This window comes from Carcharodon carcharias, chromosome 2 (genome assembly GCF_017639515.1).
Source record: "Carcharodon carcharias isolate sCarCar2 chromosome 2, sCarCar2.pri, whole genome shotgun sequence".
Lineage (NCBI taxonomy): Eukaryota > Metazoa > Chordata > Chondrichthyes > Lamniformes > Lamnidae > Carcharodon > Carcharodon carcharias.
Window position 1 is genome coordinate 196035731 of NC_054468.1, and position 16994 is coordinate 196052724.

Below are 16994 nucleotides of genomic sequence, written 5' to 3' on the forward strand. Positions count from 1 at the left end.
ATTTGAGCAAGTAAACTGTAACATTCGCTGACAACAATAATGAACAACCTGCGTGAAAAGCTGCCTTAAAGATGTCCAGGTTGCGCGCCCGTCATTTATTACCATTCATCAATTATCGCACTAATCAAAACATTTATTATTTTTTGCCTCTTTCCGGCTCTTCTAGAATTTGAAGCATGATTGCATTTGTTAATTAGTCGCTAATAGCGAGGTAATGTGCGCTTGATGGATAACCGTGTCATTGCCAATCACTCCACTCATTCATATTCCCAGCGGCGCGGGGCGGAGTGTTTGCGCGCAGATTTGTCACGTGCGCTGCCTGGCGAGGCGGGGCAAGAGCGCCTCCGTCATAATGGCTCTGAGTGATTGCCATGGGGGTTATCCAACAGAGCTCCGGCGTTGACGGCGTTGATTGGCCGAGATGCAGATGCGGGAATCCCTATTGCCAGCTTTCCCTGCGCCCAATGCTGGTGCGGTGCTCTCTGGGACCTGTGGTCCTGTAGGCCCTAGGCCGTCAGCGGTCAAACTGCAAGGACTACACCTCCCATGCTGCCGCGCGACACCGTCGCCTGGCTGCTTTAAGCCTGTCAATCAGCACGCGTCACGGTGCTTTGCTTATCAACGTTTGGGGGGGGGGGGGGGGGTGGGGGAAGCGCAGCCAATGTGAAGAATACATAAGGAAGGGGGAAAAAAATCCCCAAGTGTTATCTTCCCTGCAGGGTAGAAATTTTACTGTACAATGTGAAAACTTCACTTTCAAACAGCCGCCCTCTATAGTGTTTCACAGAACTTCCCTCTGGCAGATTAACAACGAAATGAAACGCAGAAAGATTGCCATCGCAGCTGGGCTCTGCTGTTCATTCTTCCTGGGCACTTTGCTGAATTTGTTATTTATCCCTGGGTTTGACCATCACCATCAGCAACAGAAGCATCAACGTTTTGAGAGCCCAGCGCAGGATCGCCTCAGCATCGACCCGTCTGTATTTTTCAACCGGGTGACCGACCAGGACCTGTTGAAGCAGTTGAGAGAAAGGTACGAGGAGGTTGTCCGCTATCGGCAGCAGTCAGGCTCTTCGGCGGCTGCAGGGAGGCTCGCCAGACCGCTGGAAAGGCGCTTGATGGACCTAGCCCAGAACAGCTCTCCTGATCAACTGCAAGCCCAGCATCAGCAACAGCAGCAACAGAGAAGCCCCGGCTTGCAAAGGCATAAACCATTAACTGTGGCAGGAGAAAACACCTTCGTCTCCAGCAGCCCAACGAGTGCATTTCGGTTCCATTTGCTCTCCCTGGGCTGTCCGGATATCAATAACGCGAGCAGTGTCCATTACTTGGGCTCTGGATACACAAAAGCGGTGTACAAAGCGGTCCTGAACGAAACGCTGGCAGTGGCCTTAAAGTCGGTGGACTTTGGAGGACACGACATGGAAAACTGTGTCAAACAATACGGGACACTGGAAGATTGCTACAGACTGGCGTCGTGCAAACTTGTCAAAGAGATGACACTTTTACAACGATTGCAGCACCCTAACATTCTTAAGGTAAGTGCCAGGCACTGCCCACCAGCAACTTACTCATGGAGCAGTTTCCTAATGGGTGAACTGAACATCTTCGGTTTATTTGTGGGTTCAGTTATTTGTGCAGTGAGTCATATTCAGAACGCATCCTGATCTATTTTGGTCAAAAACACGCGTGAAAAAAATGTACCGATCGCTTATTGAAAACACCACAAACCCACTCATCTTAACTCATTCACAGTGTTTCTGAGTACCTTGCGTATCCTATTATCCAGAATGAAAAAATGTGCAGAAGCAAACAGTTCAGTTTATTAAAGATATTTAGTTCATGTTCTGTGACAACACATTTTATTTTTGACGGTATATGTGCCATTAAACTACATATGATTCAATACTAAGACCGGCCAGTTATTCGGCATCATTTCGGATCAATGCCATTGTAGAATTGGGCCGCGGTATTAACGTGCTAGCAGTTTTGTACTTCTTAGTAAGAATTCACCTTTAAAACTCTGGAAAACATAATTATGCGCTGCACATTAAAAAAAATGAAAGTTATTGAAATGAAGTTAGGTTGAAACGTGTTTGTTTTTCATTATCTCTGTCGTCCACTTACTGTCTCCCTCTGTGCAGGTATTTGCGTTATTCTGTTCTACATGATCTTGTGGATTTTTGAAATAGTTGAAAGGGTGTTGGGTGGGGGAGATTGCAACCCTCCTAAGAATGCCGGCACTGAGCTACCGGAGGAGATTTGCCTAAATGAGCTCTTGCTGGCTTCTGCTCCAGGTTCCAAGTTTCCTGCTTCATTCTGCTTTAAGGGGACTTGCTTGGGGTAGCCGAAGACGAGACGAGGTCACTCTTATGTTTGAAACACGTTGGCTGAGAAGCTGGAATGTATTGTCAGCGCTGAGTGCGGATTTGCTCCCAAGACCTTTGAACCCGCAGAGTTTGAAGCAAACGTTATGTATAAGGTTGTCGCCGGCTGGGTTGGAGTCGGTTTCATCGCCGGGGCTTCAAACGGCACCGGGCATTGCCTCAGCTACAGATGTTGTTACAGCTTAAAAATGGAAAGCAAGTGAATCATTGCTCCGACTTTAACACGGGCGGGCTATAATGTAATTGATTCTAAAATTATATCTCCGCAGTATTTAAAAAATGACTAGCCTGCTTAGAGTGCATTTGGAACATTGCACAGAATATAAAGCCGATCACATCGCTCATCATCACCACGTGGCTCGTGATAGTTTGAAAAGCACATAGACATGATGCATTTGGACATATTGCATTTTTCTTGCAAGTTTTGTGAAACCACTGCGTTACACAGAGACGAGGTTTCCAACTTGTTCTCCCGGCTTGTCAGCTTCCCTATTCGGTGTGCTCACTCTCTCTGGCCAACCGCAACGACAAACTTCCTCCTGTGTCTATCTCGGATAGAGAAACAGAGTTAACGTTTCGAGGTTTGTGTGACCCTTCTTCAGAGCCCTCGAAATGTTAACTCTGTTTCTCTCTCCACAGATGCTGTCAGACCTGCTGAGTTTTTCCAGCATTTTCTGTTTTTATTTCAGATTTCCAGCACCCTGCTAGTATTTTGCTTATATCCTCGTGTCTATCTCGGCCTTTGTTCACGATTAATGATTTGTTTGTGTTTTTTCCCCCCAGAAAATAATGTAGAATAGAAACATTCAATTAGTCGATTGTCCCGACAGCCAGAAATGGTTTGTTCGGTATTATTTTCTCTCGGACACCATTTAGATCAATGGCTTTCTCCAGAACTTTGCGGGTTGAGGGGGCACCTATAACCCTAAAATCAATAACATGACAAACAGAAAGAGGGGGGGGGGGTGTAATTTAAGAGAATATTTGCGCACATACAGTTGTGAATGGGAATGATTTTGAAGAGACAGATGGATTTGTGTGGCGGATAGTGAAAGGTCTCAAATGCAGGACGGTCGGTCCAGTTTCTATAGTAACCGTGTTTCGGTTCTTTACTGGCGAAAGGGATTTTGTGGCATGCCCAGGACAGATGGCAGGTTTAAATGTAATTTACAAGATAACAGACATGTTCTGCATTGCTAAGACCCGATCTAACTCAGCTCTGTCACAAGTCCTGTACAATCCGCCTCGGCTGGCTCCTGCTTTAAATGTATAACTAAGTTCTGGATGTATCACATCGACGGCCGAAAGGTTTCACCTAGAAAGTAAAGCAGTGTTTTTTTTTCTCTCGGCACACCGGCTTTTCTTATATTAATATTAATGCAGGCGTTTATATTAATAATTTCCGTTATTAAAGGAGTGCCATCTTTTCTGTGAGGAGGTGCAGTAATGTAAGATGGCAAACATCAGAAATTACAGAGTCTGTCAAAAATCCAATTTCTCTTCTGCTTCGCCCACTGGTTCCGAAACTGTATTCCAAATAAGATTAAGAGCCGTATTCTAAATGCTGCGCTGAGCAATAACATTTGACCCGACCCTCCACCTCTCCCCGCTACCCCCAAATTAATAAGAACAGCACTGTGTCCCTGTCCGGGACCACTGGAATGAGAACTTGGTGTGGGTTTATAAAGAACGTCATGGAAAGTGTTGTCTGTGAGCCAATATTTGTTTTTTTTTATTGAAAAAAATCACAGTTGATTAAATTGATCAGGTTTTCCTGAGGATAGTTTGACTGCGTCACTGACCTGTTAGTAGCGCAGTAAAACCGGAGAATGTACCTTGTAACAGCACTGAATGATCGGAAAATGTGCCCTGTAACAACACTGAATAATCGGCCCTTTAACTTGTCACTCTCATAAACTTAACAGTGGAAACACCCCATGAACGAGCACCAGTTCATTAAGTGATTGCAGATTGTAATTTACTTCACTTCAAGGTAACTGAAAATTCGAGAGCCCACCCCATTTGGCAAGAAATATCAACGCAACATTAAATCTACAGACTCAATACCCGCGTACACAGAACACGAAACAGTGAAACTGTTCCACTTTGTAATTTCACAAGACATTTATGTAAAACAAGTGTTTACCTAAAGTCAAGTACATTACGCGGTTAAGGTGCACCTGGTTCACTGTCCAGTTATATGTCTCTCTGTTAATATACCCGGTGGATTCTCAGAAGGTACAGGGGAGATGCTTTACAAAGCTTAGCGTCAGAAGTTTTGATAAAGTGTGTTTGGGCTATAATGAGACAGATATCGAATGACTATTACTGGAAATAAAATGCAAACCATATTATTTATTTGATCTGGTTGATGGGAGGAGGGCTGCGTAAATAATTGATTCGTTGTCCATCCGCTCATTAAAATATAGAAGTTTCCTGGGAAAGCTGTCCTTTGGAAGGGGATTTGAATATGCATGAACTCCTGCCGCGTGCTGAAATCTCTTCATTTTCTCTCTTACCCCGAACAGGTGGTAGCATGGAAGGAGGGTTGTTGAGAAACTGGAGTTATTGACGGCAGGGACAGGTCGTTTCAGTGAGGGCTGTTTCATTTAAAAGGGCTGGAGCTGAAATTCGGTCAGGGTGCGATCGATATGGCCAGATCGAGTCAAAGCTGGGACAAATTGCACTCGCTGTAGCACTTAAAGCGAGGATACCTCTGTCCTCAGAGCTTTTCTTTCTCTCTCTCATTAACGCCCCGGTTGTTTCCCCTCCTTGCTATTAGTTATTTTTTCTGCATACTGACTTCCTTAAGTGGATTTTTTTAAAAAATCGACCCCGGAACACCAGTGTTTCTAAATATAGACAAGGCGATGGGCCCTGGTCTGTAATTTCTACACTCAGTTAGGTATCCCGACATACTCACAGGAATGCCCATTGGGTGAACGGATTATTGCGCACCCCGATTTTGAGAGGGGCGAGTAGCCAATCACTTAAGTAACATTTTGAGAGGGATGGAAATGTAAGCAGCAACGTAATCGTTCCTTAATACTGCTTGATTTATCTGTACACTTCTGTGGATCTACCTACGTTCAAGAAATCGAAGTACTTTTGCCTTAGCTGCCCTTCTATCTAATGAAAGGAGATGTTAATCCGCTCCTGACATCCGACGCTTATTCAGCCTTCTATTTATTTAACAGAATTTGCACCTCAAAGCCGGGAGTTAACAAAATGTAATCGATGGACGAGGTCAACCGGCAAACCAGTTGACGGTCGAGGGTTCACTAGTGTTGCTTCAGTGTGAAATGGTTTGTCAGTGAAACGAATTAATTATGTATTTCACATTGTCATTGTGTCTGGTATATGCTACAATGCAGACGAAGCAGGCGGGCCAAGTATCAACATAGTCGATAAAAAGAGCGGCTGGTCGAAAAAAAAACCTCATCAGACTCGAAGGGTGGGGAGAGTAAATAAATTGTCACCCAGTCTGTGCATTACAGGCGTCATCCGAGCAGGATGTGGCTTTCCTGTGTATGTTGGAATTAATTTTATTGTAATTAATGCAGCAAGCTACTATTCGAATGATTCCTTTTGTGAATGTGTCAAATTAGCACTTACTTTATAAAAAGAAAAATGTTAGAAGCAGAAATGCAACAAAAAAAATCCTGATTAAATTCTTCAGGTTGATTCTGGTTGGAGACTGGAATGAGGCCGGACTCGCTATCTATGATGACAGATGCTCTTTGACCTCATTACTTTCCGCTTGGTATGCTGCTATTGATCGATTGCCTGTCATTTTCCCCTTTGCATTTCACCAACTACTGAGCGTGATCTTTGCCCCTCCACTTCTGAGGGAGGGGAGAGTGTGAGTGGGTGGCTCATCGATGTCACCTCTGGCCACTTTTCTACCTCTTGTGGGAACGGGGCGCAGTGTTTCGCCGATCCTTGCGGCTGTCCAGCCCTGGAGGGTCATTGCCCAGCCGCCCGCTCATTGCTCTTTGTCGGAGTTGACGGCTCGGCGATGAAAACATCTCCTCACTGTGGCTGTCAGCTCCTTTACAAAAGATGAACAAATATCGGAATCCCAGTAACTTGCACTCAGAGCACAAGCCTGGTCTTTTCAGTTGTAATATTTTCTGCATTGCTGAAGCATGGTATTCAGCTGTCAAAAATTTAAAAAATTACTGACCCCAACTCTTAAGTATAAAAAGTCTCTCGCAGGCCACAGGGACCGTCCGGATTCAAACCATGTGACAGGAAAGACATCGTCTGAATGTTCCCATCGAATGAAAGCATTTTACACAGATTTGAACTGTCCTGCTGATCTAATGGTGAATTATTAACTCCCGACAAACTAGTTACTCAGGTGAACGACAATCACAGCCGCGACATCACATGTATGAAGGTGACTGCTGAAGATAAGTTGGGGTGTAGGTGGCTGTTGGCTCCTCTGATCAACATGAGGGGAGTTGCACTGCGGATAGACTCTGTGTATGTGTGTGTGGGGCGCTGGTGTTTGCGGATCAAAGATTTGGAGGGAAGTTTATGTGAGCTTAATTATTCTTCTATTTCGCTCCAGTGATAGGAAAGGGCGAGAAGTGCCTGTTATGGCTACTGCAGATTGTGTGTGGAAAGCAGAGAATGCCCGGGGCTGGCGGCCGGTGTTGGGGATGATAAGAGTTCAATTCACAGGAACACATTCTTGTCGATTTACAGTTGCTGTCTTATGGAATGGAGTCAACTGACGATTAACGATTCAGATCAAATATTGCAAAAGTCATTGGATCGATTGCAATCCTGTAGTTTTGGAGTAGGTTAAGGATAAAAAGTCATAGTCACATCAAATTGAGAAGATGGAGAGAGTTCAGTGGGCTAAACATTCTATGTACTGTGTGTGTGAGAGAGTGAGAGGGGGAAAGTGGGATAAAGGGGAACAAATGAAATTGAGATTTGGATACCAAATAAGGTGCAGAATGGATAAAGCTGCCATTTCTTAAGCTTCATTTATATTACAACATTCACTGATGCAAAGTGGCTTTGCTTGCTGATCAATGCAAGTGTGTATTAAAATTCAGCAGATCACCAGGTCCACTTCAATTATGAAGTGTGAGATCCTCTCCAAAAGGCTTTCTCAGATCACTTTAACTTCCCACAGGCTATATTCGTACTGGTGCTGTTCAGAATCTGGGAGACCTGTCCCATAAACCAGCTCTCAGCATTTATGTTGCTAACTCCAGCACTCTTTGCTTTGTTTTAAAAGAGGAAATCAATTGGGCCTACCAGGATTTAGTGTTGTAAATGCACATGGCTGGACCTGGTCTCCTGAAACCAATCTAAATGAAATGGTAGTTTTCCCTAGGATCTGTTTCAATTCAGTTCAAATTTCCAAAGGACACTTAAGGTTAGTCTTGCCTCCATTCTTGCCTTCAGTAATTTTAATGAAAACAATACACAAAATGCAAAAAAATGTAAGGAGAAAGCCCCAATGTATTATTTCACATATTTCGTTCTAATATGAGTAGCAAAATGACAATGAAGTCATAATTTTGCTGAAGAAAATCATGAATAATTATGTGTGGCCCATTCTGCATCTGTAGAAACAAATCAAAAGGTGAACATTTTATTTAAGTCAGGCCTCAAATTGGTAAGCACACCAACTGCGTAAATGAATAGTACAGAAGAGGTTTTGCCCTAGAGCACCAGTGTAGCAGCCAGTGAGAGATATAGCTCTGTAATATAGGGAGATTGAGAAGAGGGACAGAGGGCTTCAAATTTCACCATGGCAGTGTAAGAAGTCAAATTGAATTTTAAAAATCTGGAATCAAAAATCTGCTCTCGATAAAAGTGACCATGAAACGGTTGGCTTGTCATTAAAAACCCAACTGATTCATTAACCTTCTTTAGGGAAGGAAACCGGCTGCCCTCACCTGATCTGACCTGTGTGTGAGTCCAGTCCTGTGGTAATATATTTGACACTTCCTTCCCCTCTGAAGTGACCTCCCAAACCACTCAGTTGCATCAAACTGCTGCAAAGATTAGAATGTAGCAGGTCAAGAGGGCCACTATCAACATCTTAGGCCAGCATGGAATGGCCAATAAATGTCGGCCATGCCAAGGATGCCGACATCCTGAGAATGATTTTATAAACAAGGGAATGTGATTCGCTGCAGGTATTATTCCAGACGTTTGACATACTGCATGTCAAAGGGCAATACCCGAGGAGGCTCATGCTGACAGGAAATGGCTGTAATTAAGATATTCCGCCTGCTTCATAAAGACCTTCAAAGAAGTCAGCCATTTGCAATGCATCAAACAGTGTCAATGGAAGTCACTACTGCTCTCTATACCCATGATGTGGTCTGTACTATCTCCATTGTAGCATTAGATTTTTCAATATTCTTATTTTTCTTCCCCATTTCTTGCCTCCTCTGTCAAATATACAGACATTTTTTTAGCTCATTCATGGGATGTGGGCTTCGCTGGCTGGTTCAACATTTATTGCCTACTCCTAGTTGCCCTTGAGAAGGAAGTGGTGAGCTGCCTTCCTGAACCACTGCAGTCCATGTGGTGTAGGTACACCCACAGTGATGTTAGAAAGGGAGTTCCAGGATTTTGACCCAGCGACAGTGAAGGAACAGTGATATATTTCCAAGTCAGGATGGTGAGTGACTTGGAGGGGAACTTCCAGGTGGTGGTGTTCCCATCTATCTGCTGATCTTGTCCTCCTAGATGGTAGGAGTCATGGGTTTGGAATGTGCTGTCTAAGGAGCCTTGGTGAATTCCTTCAGTGCATCTTGTAGATGGTACACACTGATGCTACTGTGCATTTGGTGGTGGAGGGAGTGAATGTTTGTGGATGTGGAGCCAATCAAGTGGCCTGCTTTGTCCTTGACGGTGTCAAACCTCTTGAGTGTTGTGGGAGCTGCACTCATCCAGGCAAGTGGAGAGTATTCCATCACACTTCTGATTTTTGCCTTATAGATGGTGGACAGGCTTTGGAGAGTCAGGAGGTGAGTTACTCATTGCAGGATTCCTAGCTTCTGACCTGCTCTTGTAGCCACAGTATTTATATGGCTAGTCCAGTTCAGTTTCTGGTCAATGGTAACCCCCAGAATGTTGATTGTGGGGATTCAGAGATGGTAATGCCATTGAATTTCAAGGGGTGATAGTTAGATTCTCTCTTTTTGGAGATGGCCATTGCCTGGCACTTGTGTGGCAGATATGTTACTTGCTACTTGTCAGCCCAAGCCTGGATATTGTCCAGTTCTTGCAGCATTTGGACGTGGACTGCTTCAGTATCTGAGGAATGACAATGCTGAACATTGTGCAATCATCAGTGAACATCCCCACTTCTGACCTTATGATGGAAGGGAGGTCATTGATGAAGCAACTGAAGATAGTTGAGCTGAGGACACTACCGTGAGGAACTCCTGCAGTGATGTCTTGGAGCTGAGATGACTGACCTCCAACAACCACAACCACTTTCCTTTGTGCTAGGTACGACTCCAACCAATGGAGAGTTTTTCCCTGATTACTATTGATTCCAGTTTCGCTAGGGCTCCTGGATGCCACACTCGGTCAAATGCAGCCTTGATGTCAAGGGCAGTCACTCTCAACTCACCTGAGGAGTTCAGCTCTTTTGTCCATGTTTGAACCAAGGCTGTAATGAGGTCAGGAGCTGAGTGGTCCTGGCAGAACCCAAACTGGGTATCACAGAATCACACAGTGCAGAAGAGGCCCTTTGGCCCACCGAGTCTGGACCAACACATGAGAAACACCTGACCTAACTACCTAATCCCATTTACTAGCATTTGGCTGATAGCCTTGAATGTTATGAGTTATCAGTAAGCAGGTTATTGTTAAGCAAGTGCCGCTTGATAGCATAGATGCCTGGGGTGCGGCAAGTTCTGGAGCATATGTCTTAAGTACTATTGCCGGAATATTGTCAGGGCCCAAAGCCTTTTCACTATCCGGTGCCTTCAGCTGTTTCTTGAAATCACGTGGAATGAATTGAATTGGCTGAAAACTGGCACCTGTGATGCTGGGGACCTCCGGAGGAGGCCGAGATGGATCATCCTCTTGGCATTTCTGGCTGAAGATTGTAGCAAATGCTTAAGCCTTATCTTTTGCACTGATGTGTTGGGCTGCCTTATCATGGATATTTGTGGAGCCTCCTCTTCCAGTGGGTTGTTTAATTGTCCACCACCATTCACGACTGGATGTGGCAGGACTGCAGGACTCATGCTGAGATATGTTTAGGAAGGCACTACTGATCCTCCAGCAACTCCCCCATGTGATGACTGTGCAAGTGTAAGCCTAAACAGTGAACGTTAGCAGGCTACCTGACAGCAGCGAGCATCAGAATTGGGCTTGATAACATGCACAGATGCATACTTTCTAGCAGGGCTCACTGGCTAGAACCAGGAGAAGAAAACCTGGCTGACATTCTTCCTCTCCAAGTCAGAGGTGTAGGGGCCTGTTGTGGCATCTCACTGGTTGGGATCAGCTGAGGCATGGAGTGAACTTACACCTTTTTCTGGCTTATATGCACTCGGTTGTGCACTTCTGAAGGGTAAGGGTAAGCACTTCAATTCAGGACAATCAATTCTTAGTTTTTCCCTTCATGGGCACATCCTCCAAAAAGCCTTCCCTAAAAATTGTTGATGTGGACAAGGGAGGAAAAGAAGGACAAACTTTGTGACCGATTTAAAAAAAAATCTGTGGGAAATTCCTGTCCAACTCCAGAAGGTAATGAAGCAAGTGAGAGGTGTCCATGGTTACCCATGATGCAGCACAGGGCAAATAGATCTGACATACCCCTGGTTTGCCCCAATGTTCTCCACCAGCAACATTTTTCATGAACCACAGCATTCCCATACCTAGCATATCCATGAGGAAACTGTTGTACAGATCTTCAACCCTTTGAAAAAAGAAACTTTTGTCAGGCAACTAATCTGACATCTTGTCTACATATTGTCTAGGCATGCTCTTTAATCCTATCACAATCTATTTTCAACATCTTACCCAGATCTACTATATCTTATTCTGCCATATCTTTAAAAATTCTAGATGCTATCTCCAAGCCTTCTAAATCTAAAAAATTTAAGTTTATCCTTGTTGCCCTCCTCTATACCTTCTATTGAGCGATATATATCACCAGATGTGTAGACCAAAATACCTTAAGTGTGAATGTAGCAAAGCCTTACATTACCTTATTTACCTGCTGAGTTTTGAGGAGAGCTTTAATACTTTTTCAATAAAAGCTGAGATACTAAGATGAACAGCAACATATATAATTGTTACCACTGATTTTGTCACCATTTACAGACTAGAGTGTTTTGTAAGATACTTCACCACACCACTGAAACCCTTTTTGAAACTTTCCCAGTGAACTCCTTGCAGCATAAAAATGTCCGCTCACAGACATTCAAGAAAATGTCACAACTCTATAGAGTGCAATTATAAAGAAAAACTCTCACTTTGAGTTAAAGCCTCACTGGAGACTGGCACAAGACCACTTATGAACTGCACTGGGATTCTCTCCCCAGTGATTCTGTTTGCTATTCACTTCACACAACAAAACAGGGCCCATTTTTCTTGCATATTCATTCATGAGGGGCTGTTGCTTGCATGCTGTTAACTTGCTGATGACAGCTTAATAAGGTCCTCACTTTGTGTTTCATCCCAATGAGCTTGTCAAGCTTTGTGTGGCAGGCTAACCTTTCCCTTTTTTCTCTGAGGAAGGGGCAGCTGTGTCACTATTATTTAGAAGAATGAAGGACTTTTGAGAGACCACGGCTGTGACAGATTGTGCTGAGGTTGTCACACATATAAAAACCTACATGATTCTGGTTTCCATTCTTTAAAACATTGGTGGACGATTTAGCTTGGAAATAAAAATAGTACAAACCGCATTACAGTAGGGATCTTTAACAGTTAGAGAGGTGCAGTATGTAAATTCAGTAGTTTTGATTACATGATTAGGTACTGTTTTCAGAAACAAACAGGAGTGATGTGAAGAAGTACAAATTGATTTTTAAAAAAGAACTTCTGCCTGTGAAATGTAGCTTTCTTTGTTAAAAGTGAAAGTGTTCAAAATACTAAACTGATAAATTTTAAAAACCCTGCTTTAAGATGATTAGAAATAGACAGCAAGCAGTATACAACCTGGAATCTCAGCAGTCAGGTTGAAAATAATTAATTGAAAAAAGGGTATTTTGTCTCAAAATACTAAGTATCATGATACAGGGAAAATCACATAGATATACATAATGGGGGAACATTGTTGGTTGTAAATAAGCAATTCGTGAAATGTAGGATAAAACAATTTTCTGAAACTTCATTTGTTCTTTAATAACCTGAGGTAATCTTATTAGATTGAAATCTTGTTTTCGACACAGGATACAGGTAGTGCTTGAGTCCCTTACAATCTTACTTTATGTTTTTTTAATCAATTCATTCCTCTATTTGGTTCTGACAGATTGTATATTTATGTTAATGGACTATTTTTGGTGCACACTTGAAAATTTTGATTAAAGTGTTCTTTTCCTCTAACTATGAAAGGTCTTGTGTAGAATTTACCATAAATGTGAGTATTTAGAGGCACTAAGATAAATTGTGTACAAATCCACAATAACAGTCTCAGGCTTCACTCCATTTTATACAAGAGTAAACTTTAAGAAATGGTAATGATTGGGGGCTGGGTGGTGCACTTTCTATGAATGAAAAGCACAAATTGCCTATGATTTATCACTAACCATCAGCTTGTCAATTTAACATCTCGCGATCCTGCAAGAAAATTGGTGTTGATAATTAAAATGTCATACTGATGAAATGTGTAGTTCTGAGACTGGGGCTAAGGCACATGGTGGGGTTGCATAAAGAAAATTTTAATCCGCACGTAACCTGTTCAATAAATTGACTCCATTCTGGACCCTGATTCTAGATGAAAACAGTGGGGGAAAGTACTGCCATCTATCCCTCACTTTGACAAACTTAAAGCTAACCATCAAAATAATTTGTCTGAGACTGCTAATATTCCTCATTCTTTTATGGAGCAACTGAATTATGAAACAGTTAAAGAGCAACATTACAATGACATGGGGTCAAGTTTAACTGTTCCCACCCATTTTACAACCCATCTGATTTTCTTTTGCACCGACAACCACTGCTCCTTTCAGTTAAACTGAACTCCTGTGATTTGGAAGTGAAAAATCCTTTGATCTGATTAATTTTTATTTTATCTTTAAAGGTCTAGCTACTAATGTGACAGGGCATGTCATAAGGCAAAAAATAAACTTCATCTTGGACTATATAAAGTTGTAGTATTTCCAAGAAATCCAATCCTACCCACTTCAATTTAATTATGACATTTGGGTTCATTAACATTCGTTATTACTGCTGTGAAAAATGCTCACATTTATCAGCACTTTATGACAGAAACACACTAACAAACAGGTTCCAGTTTACACAGTGAGTGGTTACAATGTAGAATTCACCACCACAAGGGGCAGTTGAGGTGAATAGCAAAGATGCATTTAAGAGAAAGCTACATAAACAAATGAGGGAGAAATGAATGGAAGTTTATAGAGCTAGATGAAGTAAAGTGGGAACTGACTCATGTGGAGCATAAACATTGGCATCTGGGCCAAAGAGTCTGTTTCTGTGCTGTAAAATTTGATCAAATATGATGTAAGAAGCCCCCAGGTATCATGTTTTGCTAATTCATTAATTGTATTGCAGCAATATCATCATTCTATACATCAACTTTGATTAAACAGCTTAACATGTTGCTTTCTCGTGTTTTTCCCCTTCCATTCTGCAGCTATATGGTTATTGTTATCAGGACAGCAATGATATTGCAGACACACTGACCACTATCACAGAGCTTGGATCTCCATTAGAGATGATTCAGCTTCTGCAGACTTCATGGGAAGAGAGATTCCGAGTAAGTAATGAGGGTCTCTGGAGCTTTGATTGGGAAGGTGTGGGGGTTGGGGGCGGTGTGGGGTGGGGGGGTGGGTGGGGTGGGGGTGGGGGGGGGGCGGGGGTGTTGGCGAGGGGGGAGGAGGTGGGGAGGGAAGAAAATGTACTGGAAAGCATGGAAAGAAAATGTTCCAGCCACAAAGAATGTTGTTTCCAAAACAATTTTTGTTCTCTGGGGTTTTAAACCTGCTTGATAAACAAGATAGCCTTTTTAAGTCTTCTAATTAGTCAGGAGTTTGTTGGTCAAAGCAAACTATTTTCATCTGATTAAGCATAATGGGATAATTGCGCTTCTCTCTTTTGTTTAGAATTCTTGGGCTTAACATTCCAATTACCACAATATTTAAAATAAAAACAATGCCGTCTGTATCTTTCTCAATGTATAAATGTTTTTAACTACTGTACTTCCTATTGTTGTCAGAGGCTCAGAATCTCAAATGTTGTGGAAAAGCATGCAGAAAGAGACGAGCCTCAAACACAACAGGCACTTTGAGAAGAAACATGCAGTGCGACACATTTCATTTTGTGTTTGCCATGAATAACACATGCTATACTGATTTCCTTTACTCTGCCTAATGTGTTTCACAAATGAATTCTTGGAATTTTCAAGGGGGATAAAAACAAAGTTAAATTTAATTTGCTTTTTTTTAAAAAAATAACTCTCTTTTTCTCTTTTACTTTCTCCCTAACATAAGACCCCAGTATTCTCTGTCAGCATGGAAAGTCCATCCAGCATAGAGACATTGCTATTGACATTGTCAATGGTACTCTTCAGTCCCCTTCTGGGAGGCACCCTGCACTGGCACAGGAAGCACCAGCTGGTGATGGGGGTGGGGGGGTTTCTTTTATCTGCCACCCCCCAAAAGGCTTCTTTCTATGAGACTAGCAAAGCTTTGTCTCCTAGAAAATTTCAAAAGCAAATTTTAGCCATTTTATTCAGCGATCCAGTGCTCTAATGTTATAGACTACAGACTGCATTTTCCATTTATTTATTAATATTCTAAAAAATTGAAGAGCTGTCTCTTACCAGGTCACTGTGGATTTCTACATTTAAATGTAAAGCTCTACAGTGGCTTGTTTTCTTAGTATTCCTTCTTTAATGTGTTATTTTGTTTTCGAAGCACTGTTAAGTAAAATGAACTACAAGCTGCCAAACAAATCAAAGGGTTCAGATACCTGAAATTACACTACTGTCTTAGATACATTAAATATGTCTGTTCTTTTGTGTAATGTAAACACAGTGAACCTTCCTCTGTTGCAGTGTCATGCTGCACCTGGTATTTGAAGACACTAAATGATATGGAAGTGTGATGTCAAAACACTGCTGGGGATGGTACTCATACAGGGCAGTACATCTCAGGTCCAATTTTCAGGCTTTGCTTAGCCAGGGCAACAGTTGGGGCTCCTGGTTAGAGATAGGGAAATCTTGTTTTTGATCACCTCCCAATGCAGACGTATAAACTTCAAGCAAGGACAGGATTGGACTCGGCTATATGTCCTACATAGTTGAATAACCTATTTCATTCATACTTAAAGAATAGCCACTTGGGTGAGACGCAGACCGGTTCCAGAAAAAATGCTTCCTTCTGGACTGTGCTTCCATTGTGCAGTGATACTGGAGGAACTGCATTGCAGCAAGAGGCATTATTTGCAGCAACAGAGAGAAACCAAAACGGAATGTATAGCTGCCTGAAAGCACATTAAGCCTTAGGATCAGCCATGTTAGCCAGTTATTCTTTATATATAAGCAATTTCAGTGCAATTCCATCCTCATACATATAAATATATATAATTAAACTGGGAGCAAGTGAAGCTATATTTTACTGAACTCTGTCTTTTTGGATCTTTCTTTTTGTAAACTTAAGCATGCTATATGAAGTGTACCTTGTGCTATTTTCATTGCAGATATGTTTGAGTTTGATACGCTTATTACACTATTTGGCCCATTCGCCTCTTGGCTCAGTGACATTGTTGGACTTCCGTCCTCGTCAATTTGTTATTGTGGATGGTGAACTAAAAGTGACAGATTTGGATGATGCTAGCATCAATGAAACACCCTGCTCAAGCAACAGTGATTGTTTTATGGAGTTTCCCGCTCGAAATTTCACCTTAATCTGTTCCATGGAGGGCAGATGTCAAAGCATGAACGAGATGCGGAATCTCTACAACGCGTATAGGTAATTGCTTCTTTCACTGCTGAACGTGTCGGAAGAGCTCAGATTGCAACCACTGCTATTGTCTGAAACCGACTGTTTGTCAGTTTCATCACTATGCAAAATTGCTTTGAAACTGCATTCCACTTTGTAAAGATCTTGTGTAATTGACTTCATTCTATAGTTCTCAGAAGGGATAATATGTCCAAACATGATACAGTCTGATATGCACTTGGTGTTTATTATGACAAGAGAAGAAAAGCAATGAATGGTGAGAGAGTTTGCAATGATCCCAATGTTTTTACACAGTTCAGTCACAATCTAGAAAACAACAAAAAAAAGCAATCATATACAAACACCAATTTATACCAATCTTTGCAGATAGGTGCAGTTTGCCCCATTTAATTCCTTTCAGAAGCATGCATTCTGCACAAAACATCATTTAGCCACCAACACAAGCATTGCTATAAGA

General features: G+C 42.3%; 1 protein-coding gene across 1 annotated transcript in view; it reads left to right on the forward strand.

The window, feature by feature from the left end:
* The first annotated feature begins 673 nt into the window (after window positions 1-673).
* Window positions 674-16994, forward strand: part of pkdcca (protein kinase domain containing, cytoplasmic a) — a 56987-nt gene continuing 40666 nt past the window's right edge. The window contains exons 1-3 of the mRNA XM_041208989.1: window positions 674-1538; window positions 14209-14331; window positions 16275-16546. Of these exons, the coding sequence (XP_041064923.1) occupies window positions 816-1538; window positions 14209-14331; window positions 16275-16546 (1118 nt within the window). The 5' untranslated portion in view covers window positions 674-815. The remainder of the gene's footprint in view (window positions 1539-14208; window positions 14332-16274; window positions 16547-16994) is intronic.